At 43.3% G+C, this 21,009-nt stretch overlaps 1 protein-coding gene across 1 annotated transcript in view; it reads right to left on the bottom strand.

The window, feature by feature from the left end:
• Positions 1–21,009, bottom strand: part of LOC121275808 (A disintegrin and metalloproteinase with thrombospondin motifs 12-like) — a 689,364-nt gene that overhangs the window by 497,016 nt on the left and 171,339 nt on the right. The window contains exon 4 of the mRNA XM_041183446.1: positions 13,379–13,394. Within this exon, the coding sequence (XP_041039380.1) occupies positions 13,379–13,394 (16 nt within the window). The remainder of the gene's footprint in view (positions 1–13,378; positions 13,395–21,009) is intronic.

Genomic DNA, 21,009 nt, shown 5'->3' with positions numbered 1-21,009 from the left:
CGCAGTGGATGTGGCGAGCCATTCAAAAATCCATTCACTTCGGCAGGACTGGATGGTCTCATCAGCAGGAGGGGCCGGGAAATTCCGCCCAACATTTCAGGGTCCCCGACCTGCACTTGTTCTGATGAAGGGTCACTGATCTCTGTTTCTCTCTGCACAGATGCTATCAGACATGCTGAGCATTTCTAATGCTTCCTGCTTCTACTGGAGGAAAAAAACACCCCCGTTGCCAGCCCTCAAAAAAGCAATAAGACATCTTTGTGAGCTGCTCATTCCCCTTCAGCCAGAAACCCAGCGGCAGCTGCCTGAGATCTTTCTTCGCATGGCATTAAACATGAATTTAGAAAAGAAGTTAAGGCATAAAGAAAACATGACCAACTTGCAGAGCAAAAAATTCAATGGCAAAGCAATAAAGTGATCATTTTAAAAATATAATTAATATCCATTAACAAGTGCCAAGCAGCAAAACTAACTATTAAAAATGTTTTGCCTTTTTGCTTAAGAAGCAGAAATAGAGCCTCAAGTCCTGGTCATCGGGGAAGGGGAGGGGACTGGGGCCGAGCTAAGGAATTCAGTTTAACTAACATCGACTTTGAGTTCGCCTGTGATGGCGCACACTCTGAGCTGGCCTCGGCGGAGTTCATATCAAAATGGGGGTCAGACATAGGTTACCTTTCAGCCTGGGTTTTGCTCCTTTCCTGGTGTATGCCTAGGTTTTTAGGGAGGAGGGTATGTGTGTGCATGTGCGTGTGTGTGTGTGTGTGTGTGTGTGTGTGTGTGTGTGCTCATTCTCACACACTCGCTCACTCTCACAAACACTCGCTCACTCTCACATACACTCAGTGAATAGCAGCTGTGATTTCCCTCCCATGTCTTTGTGATGAGCCCAAACTGTCAGCTGGAATTGCGCCCTGTAGAGATGGTGGCCAAATCAGTTGGGGGGGGGGGGCTCACCTCCCAACCTTTTCTCTAAGTCCTTAAGTCCTCTTCCAGTCTAGTTCCTCAACAATGGTGTCTGTGTGGCGCAGGGCCCTTCCCCTCCCAACCTCTTAACGTCCTGATGTCCACCCTCAGTCTAGTCCCTCAATGATAGTGTCTGTGCCTGATGCCCATTCCCCTCCTGACCTGGGACACAGGCACATTCATTGATGGCATTGAGCAACTGGACTGGGCAGAACCTCAGGAATCAGAGAAGATGGCTGGAAGGAATTCCTTCACAGGGAAGGTAAAGTAAATGTGGAGGCATTTACCTCATGCTCGAGCAACTTCCAGGGTCCAGCCAGGGAAAAAAGCAGCATGAGTCCAAAAACATCCAAACAGAAGTCCACAAGGAGGTAGACAGTGAAAGGCAGGATTGGGGAATCTGGCACACCCTACTGGGCCAATGGCTGCTGCTTTTCAGAATGACAGCAAACAATGGCTGAGTGGGGGGGTGGTGGCAACAGATTTTTATTGAATTTAAAGTCCACCATCTGCCTTGGCGGGATTCGAACCCAGGTCCCCAGAGTTTTACCCTGAGTCTTTGGATTACCAGCCCAGTGACAATACCACTATGCCAAACTAATCTCCATAAAGGTAATAGCAACCCATAGACTTAACCAGGCACCAGGCAAAACATTTTCACCTTACAAAATCAAAATGAGGTTCTTTTCACTGTAGAGCCAGTTGGAGGCTTGCAGCTGCCTTTTGATCTTATATTGATGTTGGTGAGACCACATCCGGAGTACTGTGTACAGTTTTGGTTTCCTTACTTAAGAATGGATATAATTGTATTAGAAGCAGTTCAGAGAGGGTTCACTCAACGAATTCCTAGGATGAAGGGGTTACATTGCTGTTGGATCTGGTGCTCTTTGGTTTAATGGGGCTAAATGATCTGGGTTGCATGCTTAATTCAGGGTGACTGAGTCGGTACTTTGCCACTAAGATCGAGATCATCCAATCAGCTGCCTCTACCACGATGCTCCCTCTCTTATTCCTTATCAATGTGCCACCTTCAGCAACATCATCCAAAAACAGTTAGTTTTCACATGTGCGCTGACAATATCCATGACCACCATCTCTCTCATCTCTACTAGTATCTCAAAATTGTGAGACCACTTATCCCACATCCAGTATTAGTTCAGCAGAAACTTCATCCAAATGAATGTTGGAAAGATCAAAGTCGTTGTCTTAGGTCCCCACTACAAACTTTTCCCTAACTACTGACTTCAACCCTCTCCCTGGAAACTCTCTGAGACTGTTCACAACCTTTATATCATACTTGACCTTGAGATAAGCTTCTGGTCACTTATCTGCGCCATCATTAAGACATCTGTAACATAACCCAACTCCGCTCCTGCCTCAGTTCTTCTGGTGCTAAATCTGTCATCCATGCATTTGTTAGTTCTAGACTTGGCTATTCTAATGCATACCTAGCTGGCCTCCAACAGTTATCCTTTGTAAACTTTTATCAAGCCCCTCACAAGATCACAAGAATTAGGAGCAGGGGTAGGCCACTCAGCATCTCAAGTCTGTTTCACTATTCGATAAGATCTTGGCTACTTTAATTGTGGTCTCAACTCCACTTTCCTATCCATCGTCCATAACCCTGGACTCCCTTGCCAATCAAACATTTACTAACTCAGCCTTAAATATATTCAATGACCCAGCCTCCACTGATCTCTGGGGAAGAGAATTCCACAGGTTAATGACCCTCTAAGAGAAAAATAATTCTCCTTATCTCAGTTTTAAATGGGAGACCCCTAAGTTTTAAACTGTGTCCCTCTAGTTCTGGACTCTTTCACAAGGGAAAACATCCTCTCAGCATCCACCCTCCCCTCAGGATTTTATGTTTCAATAAGATCATCCCTCATTCTTCTAAACTTCAATTGATATAGGCCCAACTGCTGACTCTTCCCTCATAAGATAACACCTTCATCCCAGGAATCAGTTGAGTGAACCTTCTCTGAATGGCTTCTAATGAAATTATAAGTTTTCTTAAGTAAGGAAATCAAAATTGTACAGCATACTCCAGATGCGGTCTAACTAAGGCCCTGGACAGCTGCAGCAACCATTCCCTACTTTTATATTCAATCCCGCTTGCAATAAATGTTAACATTCCATCTGGTTTCCTTAATCACTTACTGTACCTGCATACCAACTTATTGTGATTCATGTACCAGGACATCCAGATTCCTCTGTAGCACAAGGATCTGCAGCCTCTCTCCATTTAAATAGTATGCTGCTTTTCTATTCTTCCTGCCATTGTGGGCAAGTTCACATTTTACCACATTATATTCCATCTGCCAAATTTTTGACCATCACCTCCCTGTTTGATGACCTAAACTGGTTCCTGATGATGCAGCGCTTTGATTTTAAAATTCTCATCCTAATTTTCAAATCACTCCATGGCTTCATCCTCCCTCTCTTTGTAATCTTCTCCAGCCCCATAACCCTCTGAGTTATTTGTGCTGAAGTATTCCTGAGCTCTTGAGCGTCCATGATTTTAATTGCTCCCCCATTGGTGGCCATGCCTTCACAGCCTGAGCCCTAAGCTCTGGAATTTCCTCTCTAACCCACCAATAGAATTTTCCCCTTGGCAATTTGGGGGTGAGGCCCGCTCGCTGAGGGGATAATGACGCAGGATAATATCAGAAGGAGCCCCCGACGTCATCCCGGTCCATTTAAATCTTCAGGAAGGTGGGCGGACAGCGAAATCAGCTGTCCGCCCACCAACCTGTCATTGGCCAATTAAGGTCATTGACAGGCTAGTTAACCTTGTTAAAGACCCTGCCCGTGCAAGCTTAAGGCTGGAGGGCAGGCCAGGAGCCCCAGTGGGCTCCAGCTTATTGACGAAACTTTATCCGCTGGCGGGATGAAGTTTCATGTCAGTTTTTTAAAAATCTCCTTATTTAAAAAAAACTTTACGTGTTTCTTATTAACATGTCCCATCTCGTGTGACATTGTCACATGAGGGGGACATGTTAATAATTTTAATATTTCTCTATTTTTTGACCTTTCTCACCTGTCAGTAAATTCCCTGAGACAGCACTTTGCCTCAGGAAGCACGCGAGAGAGCGCACTTTGACAGTTGGGGATTCCCTCCCCCCCGCCCCTCCCCTGTCAGGCAGGCCACTGGGCTGGCCTTAATTTCAGCAGTGGGGGTCGGCTGCCCACCCACTCCCAAGCCGGTGGGGCCTGCACGCCCACAAGGGCAAAATTCTGCCTCACTTTTCTCCTTTAAGATGCTCTTTAGAACCCACCTCTTTGCCATAATATCTCCTTATGTGACTCGGTGTCAATTTTTTGGTTTGTAATATTCCTGTGAAGCACCTTGGGACATTTTATTGCATTAAAGGCACTATGTAAATAAACAAGTTATCATTGTTGTTGGAAGAACAAGTTTCAGCATGAAGAATGAAGAATAATAGTGCGGGAAAAGGAGAAAGTTATTCTGAGGTTTCTCCAGGGGACATGGAACAGTTCTCCAGGGAAGCATAAGGAACATGTAGAAGACAAACAGTTGTTTTCTGGTTCAGGGGATGGCAAGAAGAATAGTTTCAATAATTGCAGCTGTCTGGAGGATATGTGGCTGTTAGCTCCATCTTCTTCTAAACTAGCTGCACATCATAAGGAAGCAGGTAGCACAGTATTGAATACAGAACTAAAAATGTTTTTCAAGTACTGAAGCCACAAACACATTTTTTTTTATTCAAAAAGTCAAAAATAAAGACCTTTGTTGACAATACACAAGCTGACAGGAGTGCCACATTTCCCTTTCCTTGCAATGTGTCCAAGTACTTATTAGTGGTTCAAAAACATTACTTCATTAACATTACTTAATTAGTTTCCTTTGCGCAGCCCAATGCCATCTGTTCAGTAGCTAAATGAAGATGAAATTTTTAAAGCATTTGTGAGTGATGCACTGAAGGAACCTGCATCCAGTGTAACTGAAGCCCTCAGAGGGGATACAGTGAGGCAAACCTTGAAGAAAGAGAATGACTAATCTTGGTAAGTGATAACTGCCTGAGTGAGTCAAGCTGCCTAAATGAGATACAAATGGACCATGAGGAAAGAAATTATGAAGACAACACTGTTTATGGGGTCGGGAGATAATATAATCTGTGCTAAAGAAAAGTTCACGAAACACAACACAATTATATAATTAATTCATGAGGGTTGAATTTTTGCTATGTTTCTTCCAACTGTCCACCATTCCTGCGATGGAAGTTCTGCAGAAACCCCCAAGAAATGGCCGGAGACTGTGCATGGAAATTCAACCCCGCAGTACATTGTTTCCTTCTCCCCTTCACCACTGAAAATCTTGCTCAGGTGCAGGGTCAGAAGTGCAGCAGATCTTTACTATCTCACCTAAATGGCCCTTTATACATCAAAACCCACTCACAGATATTCTACCAAGGGAGGATCACAATTCTGATTCTACCCTTGTATGATGTTCACACAAAGGCAACATCAAGCAGCAATCACTGGTTAGCAATCAACAGCATTGACCAGAAACTGAACTGGACTAGCCATATAAATACAAAAATAGGAAATGCTCAAAAAACTCAGCAGATCTAACAGCATCTGTGGAGAGAGAAACAGAGTTAATGTTTTGAATCTGTAAGCCTCCTTCAGAGCTGAAGAAGAGTCTGTTAACTCTGTTTCTCTCTCCACGGATGCTGTTAAACCTGCTGAATTTTTCTAGCATTTTCTGTTTTTGTTTCAAATTTCCAGCATCCACAGTATTTTGCTTTTATCTTAGCCATATAGATACTGTGGCGACAAGAGCAGGTCAGGGGTTGGGAATTCTGTGGAGAATAACTCACCTCCTGGCTTTCCAAAGCTTGTCCACCATCTACAAGGCTCAAATCAGGAGTGTGATGGAATACTCCCCACTTTCCTGGATGAGTGCAGCTCCAACAACTCTCAAGAAGCTCACTACCATCCAGGGCAAAGCAGCCCACTTGATTGGCACCCCATCCACAAACATTCATTCCCTCCACCACTGACACGCAATGGCAGCAGTGTGTACCATCTACAGGATACACTGCAGCAACTCAACAAGGCTCCTTCAAACGCACAAACCAAACCCACGATCCTTCACCAAGCTAGTTGACCTCGTGAAAGGACATTTTTAGCCTAAACCCTCAGTGCTCATGCAAAAATTCAAGTAATTCTCAAATAAGGGCCCCCGGTGAGTCGATCACGACATACATCTCAAAATTAAAACAGTTAACAGAGCATGTGGCTTCGGTAATACTTTAAACAACATGTTTAGTTTACGGCATAAATGACGACGCCCATTCAGCGTTGTTTGTTTGCAGAAGTTGAGATAGTGCGAAGATCAGGGAGGCTGCAGCGAAGCAGGACACAGTCCCTAATGCTAGAAAAATAAAAAGAAATACTGGAATCTCACCAGTAACCCAGAAGTTAAAGTGTTACTGTTGTGTGGGAAATCATACACCCAAGTCTGTAGATTTGGAAGAGGCGGAATGCCGCTGCTGTCACAAAAAAAGGGCATGTTGTCAAACAGTGCAAAACTCAGTCAAGACAGCCATTCAGACAGCAAGTCAAGTTAAATGAATGCACAAGATGGATGAGCCAGAAGTTACTGAGGCTGACGTTTATCCTGTACGCAATCTGAAGGGCAGGAAAACTTAACCGATCATTGTTTCGCTTCAAAAAATGGAAGTCCTCTGCTCAGCCACAGTAGTGGGAGAACATAACTTTAAATACCTCAGAGAAGCTACCCAGTCACTGATTTTGGAGAAAACCACTGATCATTAAAAAACATATACAGGAGAAGCAATACAGGTGAAAGGCATCACCTCAAACAGCTCAGCTACCAATAATGGTTGTAACAGGAGGAGGACGTAACCTTCTGGGCCGTGATTGGTTGAAGGAAGTCAAACTAAACTGGTCAGAAATTTTTCATGACAGGACCAGAGGAATTCCAGAGTTGCTGAAAAAGTATGACACAGTATTAGAGATGAGCTAGGGAAAATCAAAGGTCTGCAAGTTAAAATATACGTTGAGCCTGAAACAACATCCCATTTTTTTAAGGCAAGACCTGTGCCTTACAAGAGAAAAGGCTGATACAGAATTATGCCCTTTGGAGAAATTGGGAATAGCCAGGTCCAGTTTTCCAGAGTGGGCAGCACCCATAGTTCCTGTACTAAAGCTGGACCAAACCATTCGCATCTGTGGGGATTATAAATTGACGGTAAAAAAGCTGCGAAATTGGACAACTACCCAATCCCAAAAATTGAAGATCTATATGCTAAACCAGCAGGGGGAAGATCTGATACAAAATTGGACATGAGTCAGGGTATCAGAGCTTGAGCTCGACAACACATCAAGGAATTGAGTCAACATAAACTCACACAGGGCCTGTACCAATATACACACCTACCCTTCGGCTTGTCCTCAGCCTGTGCAATTTTTCAGAGAACCATGGAAAGATTACTACAAGGACTCCCCTGAGTTATAGTGTACCTGGACGACATCCTAATTACAGGATCGACAGAAGTAGAGCATGTGGCAAATCTAGAAAAGGTTCTGAAGAGAATTTTAGAGGCTAGCATTCATTTTTAAAAAAAAGTGCACATTCCAAGCAAATGAAGTTGCATATCTGGGTCATCGAGTGGATGCTCAAGAGTTGCCTCCATTAGAGAGGAGAAAGTCAGGGCAATCAAGGAAGTGCCCTCTCCTACCAATGTCACAGAGCTCAAAGGAGAAGCTTCCGGTCGGCATGCGGGGGTGGGCCTGACACGCCGACGTGTTAAATGGCGCGTGATGACGTCGGGCGAGCGTCACAATGTAATCGTGCACCATCGCAATATTCCGTTCAGCAGGCATGCGCTGGGAGTTGGCTGCATGCCTGCCGAAATGTCAATGGCCTAATAAGGCCATTAAAAAATTAATTAAAGTGATTAAACCTTAAGGTTGGTGGGCAGGCGAAAAGCCCAAGCGGCCTTCGCGTTTTTCAGAAAGCCTCATCCACGGGCGGGACGAGGTTTCCTGAAGCTTTTATAAAATAAATAAATAAAATTTCCGACCTTTACAAACATATCCCAACTCACGTGACAATGTCACATGAGGGGACACGTTTAAAAAATTTTTACATCATTTATTGCACTGTTTTATTAGCTATTCAATCTCCCCGAGGCAACTCTGTGCCTCAGGGAAATTGCTGCACTCTTGTGTGCGTGCGTGAAAGAATGCAGGCCCCGAATCTCTCTCCTTCCCCTGCCCGCACAGGTAGCGCTGAGCCTTAATTGGCCCGCCCGCATAAAGTGGCAGCGCAGAGCCGATTGCGGGCGACAATCGGCTCTGCACCCACCCCTGCCCACTGCTGTCCAGCCCGAAGTATTTTTTAAGCATGGTAAACTATTATGGTTGATTTTTACTTAATTTATCTACAATGTTAGTCCCTTTAAATTTATTATTGAAGAAGAGCCACAGATGGTCCTGGACGGCACAGCAAGAGGAAACCTTCACAAGAGTCAAGAAGCTTTTACACTCGTCCACTAGTGCACTATGACCCGTCTAAAGAATTGATACTCACTTGTAATGCATCTTCCTATGGAATTGGTGCAGTATTGTCACACAAAATGGAGGGCTGATCTGAAAGACCAATAGGATATGTATCTAGAACCCTGTTTGCAGCCAAGGAAGGATGCTTGCAAATTGAAAAAGAGGGCTTATCTATCGTATATGGAGTAAAGAAGTTCCATCAATATTTTCACAGTCAACACTTCACCATAGTGTCAGATCACAAGCCACTGTTGGGTTTGTTTAGTGAAGATAAGGCAACCCCACCAATAGTCTCTGCTAGAATTCAAAGATGGACTTTAATTTTTTCGGCATACGAGTACACTTTTACACATTGTCCCAATGTGCAATATAGCAAATGCAGACCCCCTCAGTCATCTCCCTTTGCCCTACAATATTACACGTGTTCCAGTACCGCAAGAGGTAATACTTACATTAAATTTCCTGGACTCTTCACCAATCTGTGCGAGACAGATGAATCAGTCAAATTAGGATCCAGTTTTAGCAAGAATCCGTGAACAAGTATTACAAGGATGGTCAAATGTTCAAGTTCCTGAAGAATTAAAACCATTCTTTGTACATAGAACTGAGTTGTCAAGATGGTATCCTGTTATGGGGAGCAAGAATCGTTATCCCTGTGCAAGGAAAAGAACCATTATTGGAAGAACTTCATAGTGCACATCCTGGTATTTCGAAAATGAAGATGCTCACACAAAGTTATATCTGGTGACCAGGTGTAAACAGTGATATACAGAAAATGGTTAAACACTGTCTCCAGTGTCAGCAACAGCAGAAGTTGCCCATTTCAGCTCCACTTCATCCGCGGGAGTGGCCTGGTCGACCCTGGGTTAGACTACATACAGACTTCGTAGGTCCATTTCTAGGTACCATGTTTCTTGTGACTATCAATGCACATTCCAAATGGATGAACATGTTTAAGTGAGATCATCTACTTTGTCTGTAAGCATTGAAAAACAGTGCCAGAGTTTCAGTTTTCAGTACAGGGCCATTATCTTATTAAATAGAAGTACAAAACAGGATTGTTAGAAAACACGTGGATCATCTCATGAGTAGCAAAACCCTCCAACAGCCAATTAATCCACTTGAAATCGAAGTCGAAACTTTGACACCTGAAGTGCCAGATTGACAAAGAATAGACATACCAGACGTCTTTCTGAAGTAAATAAGTCTTAAGTGCCTAGGGATGCTCCTGAAGCTGCAATTCCTGTGCAAGTAGATCCAATGGAATAGCCACCTGTTGTCGAGTTGCATCACTCTTCCTGAATCCAAAAACCTTACCAAAGACTAAATTTATCATGGCATGAACTGTATATAATTGTATGTAACATGTGTTAAGATGTTTTGTAAATAAGAGGGTAAAACAAAAGGGGGAGGAATGTAATGATTGTAAATTAACCATTTCTTACTGTTATGGGGATCATGTAACTGTATAGACCAATCAGCCCTAAGCACGGAGAAACTTCGAGGCGAAGGTTTATAGCATGTAGTCTCCTCTGAAGTCTGCTAATAAAGTTTACTGTTTCTTACAAGAAACCTATCCTACACTCTCCAAGTTTATGAGAGGAAAAGAAGCCACTGAAGCAGTGCAGTTGGTAATATCACAGGTCTTTGGAAAGAGAACAGAATCCACAAATACTGCTCTAAAAGTAAAGCGATTTGAAGAATGGAGCGATAAGTGTACAACATGTTAGTAAAATATCAAAGATCTCAATGCAGATGTGTTTGTCACTAATATCACACCACATGATTTTGATCCACAGGATAGCAAAGCATATTAAGAATAATAACTAAAGCTATTCCAGTACTATAACATTAAAACAATATTCAGGAAGCCATGTGAAAAGATAAACATGGGCTTAAATGGAAGATAAAATAGTTAAGGTCTTCTTGCCTAGATAATAGGCTGCTTAGATAACTGCCTAGATAATAACCTGCTACAATCCAGAAGGTATGTTTCACTTGGAATTTGTTGCTGGGAGGGATTACAGAAGTGAGCCACAAGAATGATTCCAAGTATGTGGAGCTACAATTACGTAGATAGATTGGAGAAGTTTGGATCATTTTCCTTGAAGAGGAGGTTGAGAGGGGATTTGACAAAGATGTTCAAAATCATGAGAGGCCTGAACAAAGTATATTGGAAGAAATGTTCCCATTGGTGGGAGGATTGAGAACAAGAATCACAGATTTCAGGTAAGTGGCAAAAGAAGTCATGGCGACATGAGGAAAAACACTTTCACGCAGTGTACATGGAATACACTGCCTGAGAGTGTGGTGGAAGCAGGTTCAATTGAGGCATTCAAGAGAAAATTGGCTTATCCGAAAAGGGAGAACATGCAGGGCTACAGGGAGACGGCAGGGAAGTGGCACTGGGTGAGTTGCTCTTTCAGAGAGTTGGCAAAGGCACAACAGGCCAAATGGCCTCCTTCTGTGCTGTAACTAATCTGTGATTCTATAGAGTACCCAACTACTCTTTGAACTTCTCTTGTTTTTTTTGTTTAATTAGATGTGGAGATAGGGGAGTGATATAGGGGTTAATAGGAATACCACAACCACAATTTATGATTTGGGGCAGAATATCCCCCCCTTCAGAGGGGAAGCTCAGGAGCGGGCACACGCAGGTGCGCCTCCGATCGGCGCCAATTGGAGGTGCGCCGCCATTTTAGGTGGGTGGGCCAATTAAGGCCCGCCCAGCATGACATCCGTCAAGAAGCGCTATGCGCGCTGTGCAGGCAGGGGGCAATTCCCTAAGCCAAGAGGGAGATCGGCGCCAAATTCGAAAATGTTAAATATAGAAAAATAAAATTTCCCTAACATGTCCCCTCATGTGACACTGTCATCACTTTTAATTAAACTTCTATTACATTTTTAAAAACCTACATGAAACCTCATCCCGCCCATGGATGAGATTTCATGCTTTCTCTGAAGCCCGCCAGGGCTCCCGGCCTGCCCGCCAACCTTAAAGTTGGATTAAGGTCCTTTAACTAGTGCAATTACTTTTTAAATGGCCTCAACTGGCCGTTGACAGGTCGGCGGGCACACAACTGACTCCCCGCCGACCTGAAAATTGAAATGACGCGGGGTGACGTCAGGAGTTCCGCCCGACATCATCCCGCGTCATTTTACACATCGGCGCTCACCGACCTCAAGATCCTGCCCTTGATGTTTTACACGCTGGACTGGATATTAGCATAAGTTTGCATTATTAAATGTTTCATATTGTAGTTTATGGTACATTATAATATTTTAAAAAACATGAAAAGGTCAAATAGTTAAAATATTAAATGCATATTTTCTGGAAGCTATTCAAAAATGAAACAGTTTGATGTGTTGGACCTTCCACACCTGATGACTTAGAACTTAGTCTTGGTATTTTACAAGTTAAAGAGATCTAACAGCAACAAATCACCTGAGCCAAATGATGCATATCCTGCAGTTCCAAAGGAAACTAAGGAGGAAATGTCTGGAACATTGGCCATCATTCACAAAGAAATCGTTGAGCACTAAAGAGATTCTGCAGGACTGGAAGCCAGCAAACTTAGTGCCTATACTTAAAGAGAACTATAAACCTTTGTCAGCAATTACAGGTCCATTAGGTTAACATCAGTAACAGGTAAAATAATGGAAACAATCCTAAAGGGTATCCTGAAAGATCAACTGTATAGAATTAACTTAATAAGAAACAGCCAGATAGATTTCCGAAGGAAAGATTCAGATAATGGAGATGGTGGAACTCCCTATAATTTAGGGCAATGGTTTTTCAGAAAGTTTGTGATAAAGTCCCACATGAAAGATTCCTGATTAATCATAAAGGTTGCAGGAATTCAAGGTAAAATAAGCAATCAAATAAGAAGTAAATTGGATGTAGGAAACAGAGAGCAGCCTGAGGAGTATTTTTGCCTGCGTCACATGAGTTGGGACATGTTTGTGAGTGTAGCAAAATTTATTAAATTGTTTTATAAAACCTTCAGGAAACCTCATTCTGCACGCAGATGAGGTTTCCAGGAAAACGCAAAGGCCGCTTGGGCTCTTCGTTTGCCCGCCAACCTTAAGGTTGGACAGGCAGCGTTGTTAATAAGCTTGATTACTTTTTTAATGATATTAATAGGCCGCTGATAGTTTGGTGGACATGCAGACGCCTCCGGCACATACCCGCCGAACGAAAGATCGAAATGATGCGTGATGACGTCAGGACACACGCCAATGTCATCTCGCGTCATTTTACCCGTTGGCGTCTCGGGCCCACCCCCGCACACTGACGGCAATATTCTGGCCATAATGTAAATTTGCCAAACTGGGTGAATTAAAGAGAGCAGTAAAAGCAGTGGCCTAAAAAATAGACACCTGAGATGAACCGTGAATGGTCTCTGCGCCTTTAGGATGATGCTTAAAGGGCCCCCAATGTTGGGTCTTGGGCTTCATTTACATTAAGCTGGTGAGCTGCAGAGATAGAGGTGGCTTGCTGTGGTCCTCAGATGTGAAGAGGTGTTTGTTTGGACCAGGAGGCAGTAATAATTGGTTTAGGTGGAGGTGGGATTTGTTGTGTATCAACAATATTGGTGCCCACTGGCAGAGAATGGTGGCAATTGGTGGGGGGAATCAGAGAGGCCATCAATGCCCAACACTCAAGCACCTCCTGGCTACACATTCAGGTATATAAACTTCAAAAACTTAGCTTGATGTTTACACCTGCCAGGCCACAGTGGGCCTGGTTTTTCTGAGTGAACTGCCAACTGCCTCAGAGCAAACCAAACATGCAAGAGGCCTCCCATCTGTTTCAGGTATGGGCACCACACCCCCAGGTTTTGGCCTGGGCCAATGTGACTGGTGGCTTTCAGCTGGTAACAGGCTTGCACTTCCTTCCTGGCATACTGGAAGCTTAGGAGGTTATTTAATGCTGAAAGAAAAACATCACATTGCCCAATGTCTATGCCAGGGGAATGCAGCAAAATATACACAGAAATTTCTAGATTGACTTTGAGATTGGGCAAATTAAATTAGCACTGAGGCATTTAAAATATTGGATCTTGGCTGGAAATATTCATCAACAGTACACAATGAATAAAATTGAATTAATTCAAATAGCTTTAAGAAACCTAATCATAATAGTAGCACATGACCCCCAATGCCTACATAATGATGCTAATCAATTTTTAAAATGCTCTTGGAATAAGGAGAATAATTAAATAGAAACTACCGAGATTTTGTTAAGGCTTTAAAATGCACTGATTAGTAACTAATTTCAAACTTTATCACCTTACTGTAAAAGAACATAAGGATAGATTTTCATTCTAACCTCCCTGTTCCTTCTGCTCGTTTTAAGTAATTCAATTTGACAATGTTATATTTAATTTTGTTATCAAGATTATTATCATAGGTTTGAAACAGTGGGGGGCCCAAGTGTGGTGCTTGACCACCCAGGCTGACATAGCTCTCATGTTACTCACTGTTTGTTGCTTTAACTTAATGTCCCCAGATGAAATGAAGAGGAAAAAGTGATGGAGATAATTACATCACATCTCCATCTACCCTTTGTTGCTACAAAATTACTTGGGGCTTCCTCAATGTTGCTACGTGAGCCTGGGCTTGTCATATTTGCAGGCCCAGCCTTTATATTTTAAGGAGGTAGTATTTTTGGTGTCTGAACTCATCCACATAAGGATGTTCATATAGTGCCTTACAGCACAGAACACCTAAAGGAAGCTGATGCAAAACCTCATCCTGGGCCGCTCCAGACCCAGGGCAGGCTAACAAAGCAAATTACAACACTTTAAAAAACAATTTCCCTATTCCTACTGCCAAAACACTCCCCCACTCCCACAGCTCTCCATTTCCCCTCTGCCCCACCAAACCCCAGGTGTTCTCCAATATCAGGTAGGTCCAAATTACATCCCAAGTCCTTCCACTGTTCATGTATAAGGAGCGGGACCTACCCCTGGAGTGTACCTGAGCCATTTCATGACTTGGGGTGGTGGTGGGAGGAAGGTGAGCTGGGTGGGCAGGTGCGGCAGGTGGAGGTGGAGGTGTTGGGGGAGGGGAGGGTGGCGATTTGTGGGCATCTGGCTTCCAGTAGGTAGCCGTGCAGAAATGTCTCCGCCTTACGGGTTGGAAAGGATACAGAGTAGCGTGACAAAACTGTTCAGCAATTGCAAAGGGGATTGTCATGAAAGTGTAATAATTCTCACAATATTACTGTGATTTATTGTAAAGGTAGGTTAAAAGCGGGGTTTGGATTGTTTCTGAGTGTGTGTGTGTGTGTGTGTGTGTGGGATTTAATTAAATTGGAGACAGCTGGTCTGGGGGCTTTGACTTATAAAAAGAAGCTAGATTTGAAATGCTAAATACATAAACCTGGCTGAAATTTTAGAATGCGAGGTGAGGAGAATTTGCATTTTTAGATAAATCAAGGCAATTTGAATTTCAAAGAGATGGTAGGATGTTACACTTAGCCAGAGAAGCTAGGCCAAGCAGTGCGTTTATTTTTCCCAAAAGTTACTGATAATCTTAGCACCTGATCTGAAATTATTTATATTATGAGAAAGGTAAAGCTCCAAAGGCATATGGGAACAATGAAATTTGCATTAAAAGGGAGAAACATGTATAAAGGAGAAGAGACTATGTGTCACAGAGAAAAGCATTGTATGATCTACCAGAAGTGTGAAAGTAGTTGTGCATTAAGCTGCTGTCTACAGAAACCAAAGCTGGGAAAAGCCACTTTGAGTTCCACTGCATAGGGTATTGTGTTAACTGGCTGGAATCTATTTAAAATTTAGTTCTTTGTTTACTGTTGCCTTAACGGGGGTGGAACTGGAAGCCAGATTAATTAGGCATTTTAGGAGTTATTATAGTAATAATTTGTAGACCTATGCACGTGCTTGAAATCTTTTCTTTTGTTAATAAATGTTTAATTTAATTTTGTAAAAAAATTTCTAGAGTCTTGGTGGACTTATTACTACTGAATTCACGGCAGGCATCTAAAAATTAAGTACAAATTGCAAAATTGTTATGACCATGTGATCAAGTTTCCCTCGTTGAGTTGATCGACCTGGCACACTGCCGAGTCATAACAGGGATTAACTGTGAGAAAAGCTAAAGGGACCTGAAGATCTGCTGCCTGGAAAGAAGATGTTAAAAGGCAAAAAGAGACCTCATCAAAGTTTACAAAATGCTAAGCAGCATACATGTGGTAAAGTTAAAATAGGAGTAAGGGCACAAATTTAATTCAGTGGACAGAATCTTCCCCTTGCTGGGGTGGGGGGGGAGGCGGCGCGAGCGGGCGGGTTCCCAATCGGTGCCCCCAGTCGGGGGCATGCTGCCATTTTATGTGGACGGGCCAATTAAGGCCTGCCCAGCGTGACATATGCCCGAAAGCACTGTGTGGGCATGGGGGGGCGGGGGGGGGATTCCCTGAGCAGGTCTACGCGCTAGAGTGCACAGATCGACTGAAATGTGAAGGCCAATTTAAAGAATAGATAAAATGTTACTGACATGTCCCCTCATGTGACACTGTCACATAAGTCGGGACATGTCCTTAACTTTCATTTTAAAATATTCTGAAATTTTTAAATCCCTCATGAAACCTCATTGCGCCCATGGAGCAGGTTTTATGGTTTTTCAGAAGCTCACCTGGTCTCTTCACCTGCCTACCAACCTTAAGGTTGGATGGGCAGCTCATTTAACTGCTTCAATTAATTTTTAACATGTCTTAATAGACCTTTGACAGTTTGGCGGGCACGTAGCCAAGTCGGCTGCGCACCCGCCAAACTGAAAATCTAAATGACGCGCAGTGATGTCGCGATGCACGCCCAACATCACCCCGCATCATTTTATATGTCGGCAAGCGGGCCCTTCCCCCGCTCACTGACCGGAAAAAGCTGCCCGTTGAAAAGTAAATTGAAAGTTTTTTTTTACTTTAAATGGTGATAAGTGTTAAGGTTAATTTCTCTGGAGGAATAGCAGAAATTAAAAGAATTAAAATGTAATTGAATGCTTTAATATGACTGTTCAGCTTTTAAAAAGGAGAAACTTCAAGGGAAGAATTTTCTGGTTGGCGAGTGGAAGCGGGGCCCGCTCGCCGACGCGTAAAATGACGCGCGGTGACATCGGGCGGGCATCCCTATGGCACTGCGCGTCATTTAGATTTTCAATTCAGTGGGCATGCAGCCGAGGCAGCTGCGTGCCCGCCGAACTGTCAAAGACCTGTTAAAAACTAATTAAAATAGTTAAGTGAGCTGCCCGTCCAACCTTAATGTTGACGGGCTGGTGAAGAGCCCAGGCGGCCTTCACATTTTTCATGGAACCTCATCCACAGGTGGGATGAGGTTTCATGAAGGGTTTTAAAATTCAATAAAAAAATTTCACTGACATGCCCCAGCTCATGTGACACTGTCACACGAGGGGACATGTCTTCTAATACTTTCTTCCCTGAAATTAGCTTTTAACAACTTTAACTAATCTCTCGGAGGCACCTCCATGCCTCAGGGAGATTTCTGCACTCTTATGTGCGCATGCGCGAAAGAGCACAGGTCCCGACTCAGGGAATCCATCCTCGCCCACACAGGGAGCGCTCAGCGCTTCCGGACGCGCATCATGTTGGGCGGGCCTTAATTGGCCCACCCAGGTAAATTGGCGGCGCAGACCCGATCATGGGCACCGATTGGGTTCGCGTTCGCTGCCACCTGCCCCTGCCACAACCCCGTCAAAGGGGGAGAAATTCAACCCAAAGGAGTTGAATGGGTTTCTCCCATCCTTGTCTTTGGTAGTGATCTTCTGAGACACCATCAAGTTTGGCTGAGATGCTTCATCCTATTTAATAGCTCACCAATACTCTTAGTTGGATGCGCATATGAAAAATGACAAGATGCTGGAGGACTGCCAGCCCTCTGAGTAATTATATTTCTACCAGATTGAATGCCTACAGGAAAAATTGAAGACCAAGGGCAAAGATATCATGCTGCGGTTTCTGTGGAAATACAAACCACAGAGTGCAAAAACACTGCTGTAAAAACTATGGCTACATTTAGCACAAGGTGGTATGGTCCGATTACCCAATCTCACATGAAAGCAATTCTGACAAGGATCAAGTGCAGCATTTTCAACGTTATGAATAGCTGTTGCACCAGGATCCCAATTAAGTATATAGGATAGGCATTTCCATTTTCCCAGAATCCTGGTGCATCTCAGTCATGTAATTTCCTACTGCAAATGAAGCTCCCCTAACAAAAGCCAATTTTGTGGTGGGTGGAGGGAGGGGGGATGCAGTCAGACCCGTTTCCCATAATTAAGCAGGTCCATCAACTTTGCCAGGGAGTCCATTTAGCCATCATGGAAAATGTCTTTGCAGGCTTGCTGGTAGCGGAACTGTGTTGCCTGAAGAAGAATTCTAATTTTTCAACCTCTAACGAGCTATTTGTGTCCAAAGTGGCTGTTGAACGGGACCTCAATAGAAAGACCTACATGCTCATTGAATCCCACAATCCCTACTGGAACACACTCCACACCCTGCAAACTGGCGACGGCCCCACCTCTCAATGGCACATCTCCTGGCTGACTGCAACAGCAGCAACCGCAACCTGGTAAGTGACCTGAGCGGTGAAGTCCCAGATTTTCACCTTCCACAGAGCAGCTGAAGAACCCGTAACCGCTTGAGGATGAGCCAGGGAGGATGTGACGCTTGTTCCACAACAGGCGGAACAGCTCATATTGTGGCTCTGACCTTCCAAGTCCGACCATCACCCTCACACTGAGCTCCTGCCCTGAGAGATCCAAGCCTGATGGCATCACAAGCATTCACACTGTCAGCTAAAGCCACTGAACGGATTGTTAACCATGACATCAAACTATAACTGCTTCCCCCAGCCATATGAATAAAAAAAGTCTGTAAAATGACTGATGTTTTGATGTTCTTCATCTACATGGAATTTGCATGCAACTGCCCATTTTTGAGTAGGTTTTCCCTGTGCCACCCATCACTTCTGATAGGAATTACAGGGGTGGTAATAGGTGACCAGAGAGCCGACAGTGTTGTTTGTGAAAAATTTACTGACCCTTTGCACTGACTGAGGAGCTGGCATAATTTGAATTAAAATCTCATCTTCACCGTTTGGCTTTCGGTTTTACTGGAAACAAGGATTGGTATAATTCTTTTCACACCTCTCAAGTGTTTCATGTGTTCATGTGAAGCACAGCTGCCACTTATCAAGCCAGATATGCTTATCACTGTAGTTCCTTTGCATTCTTTGTATGCTAACTGCAGACTTGTTGCTAACACTGAGATACTTTAAAAGGTATGTAACTGACCATAATTTATTCTTTCAGCTGCCAGAGTGAAACTGCGATTCCATATTACCAATCTGCTGCTTTGTAACATCAATTCAAAGCTTTTAACAGTGGTTTGTTCCACTTTTTCAAACTTCCCTTTGGCCATCGCCCCTGTTCTCCATCTGTGCCAATTTCTCTGTACAGCTTGTTTTTTCTACAAATTCTTGCACGGCTATTGAACTTGTTGGATTCACTCAGTCCCTGAGTGTACTTGACATGTCATTGGCTGACTATCCCATGTGACCTACAAGCCAAATTCCAGTAGATCTCAAGACTTCTTACAAATTTTTGAAGGAAATGATGTAGGATTCCAAGCTTGACATTAGATCACCATGTATATTCAACTTGTAAGCTCAGAGAAGGTTTCAAAGGGAAAATAGCTATGATTGCACATCATTTCCTCTGCTTAAGAGGGAATGCAGAGTTTTAAAGAATAAACTGTGATGGACTTTATCCAATTTAGACAGGGTTAGGAAGAGCTTAGGAATAAGGTCCTGTAAGCACTATTGTCACAAAGTTCAGTTGCATACTGACTTTTTCCCCTGTGCTCTGGGTGCCATTTTGCTTCCAAAATGGTCTCCGCAGCACACACGCACACTTCCAGTGTGGGCCAAATGCCATCTTAGGTAGGGCATTAGCACGGGTACAAGGAGTGTGCATTGGAAGTTTGGAGAGTAAGCAAACTGTGGCACCAGTGTGTTAATGCTGATTTGTTGCCTGCCCTGTCATTTTGGAGCTCAACCCTCCAGCTTAATGCTCCCTCTCAATTTCGCACGTCTGAACATGCATTCAGCAACAAGAAGGATCACCTCAACAATCTCCATTTAACAAGACCATCAACGCATTGCAGATTATTTGCTAATAGAATTCTATCATGCTATCAGATGGTAAGCTTGTAGTAGTGCTTGTGGTTTGTACTTTTGTTTCAAGTTGTTGAAGTCTATAGGGTGTGATCTGACAGGCCCTGAAGGATTTGGTTCTAACTTTAAAGGTTCTACATAAAGAATTGCTTCCAGATATGGGTGCAGCTGTTTGCAACCCCCCCCCCCCCCCTTGTACTGCAGCATGACAGAGACAGGGGCAACACAGAGGAGGACAAGTTAGTGGAAGGTGGAGGAGGTGGAAGGGTAGAAGGGCTCTCAGCAGGAGGCCAGGGAGAAATTTTCATACCTATACTTCAGTGAGGAATATTGTGTAGACATCTGCACTTCTTTAGGGGGGCCTTCACTGAAATCTACCACCTGCAGTCATAAATATAGATTCAGAGGGAGGTGCAGATGACATTCGCAGTGGCTGAGAAGGTGACTGTGGCCATGAACTTTTACATATCTGGCTTCTTTCTGGTAATACCTGCAATATCTCTCATTTCAAAGTCAACTATTATCTAAGTGCGATCATTGAGGCTCTATATTACACACAACTTCAATATGTATTCAATATGTTAAATACAACTCATTCCCTTTTGCCAGTTGGAGCAAGTGGAGTGAGCACACAACTTCACCAGGATTGCACACTTCCGCAGGATGCAAGGTGCCATTGACCATACGCATGGCTTTACAGGAGGCACCCGTCAACTCTGACATGTAAGGTAACTGGAATGGATTCCACCCTACATGGAGTGCCATGTGAACAAATTTCTGCCCCAGAGAGTCCCAAATCTCATATAGCTTTTTTATTCTGTTGTGTGTAAAAAATCCGAGATGTGATTTCAAAAGGCATTGTAAAAACATCAATGGAAATAAAATTGCATATTCTGAAATGTTTTCAATTGCCAAATAGGTAATATTTTTCATTAATGATTTCTGGTACTGAGTACGAGTAGATTAGGGTCTGAGAGATTTATGGAATTAATTTTCATGAGTAGAAAATATTACAGTCTAATGCCTGTGACACCAATGTTGCTTCATTGTCAAGCAGTTGCACTATTAACTTAATAGACAAAAAGACAGTTAAAATTGCAATAGGAATTGAGCTGTCACAAGAACAGATGTTTCTAGAAATGCTTGGCCAATCAAGAAGGATAGAGTAAAACTTCAGATGGCACCGTTCATTAACAAGCACAAAACTCAGAGAGTATGTTTTGATTATGATCAAATGATTCTGCCAGAAGAGATAAAATTTAGATTATAAAATAAA

This window comes from Carcharodon carcharias, chromosome 1 (assembly GCF_017639515.1).
Source record: "Carcharodon carcharias isolate sCarCar2 chromosome 1, sCarCar2.pri, whole genome shotgun sequence".
In the NCBI taxonomy this organism is placed as follows: domain Eukaryota; kingdom Metazoa; phylum Chordata; class Chondrichthyes; order Lamniformes; family Lamnidae; genus Carcharodon; species Carcharodon carcharias.
This window is presented reverse-complemented; position numbering and strand designations above follow the sequence as displayed.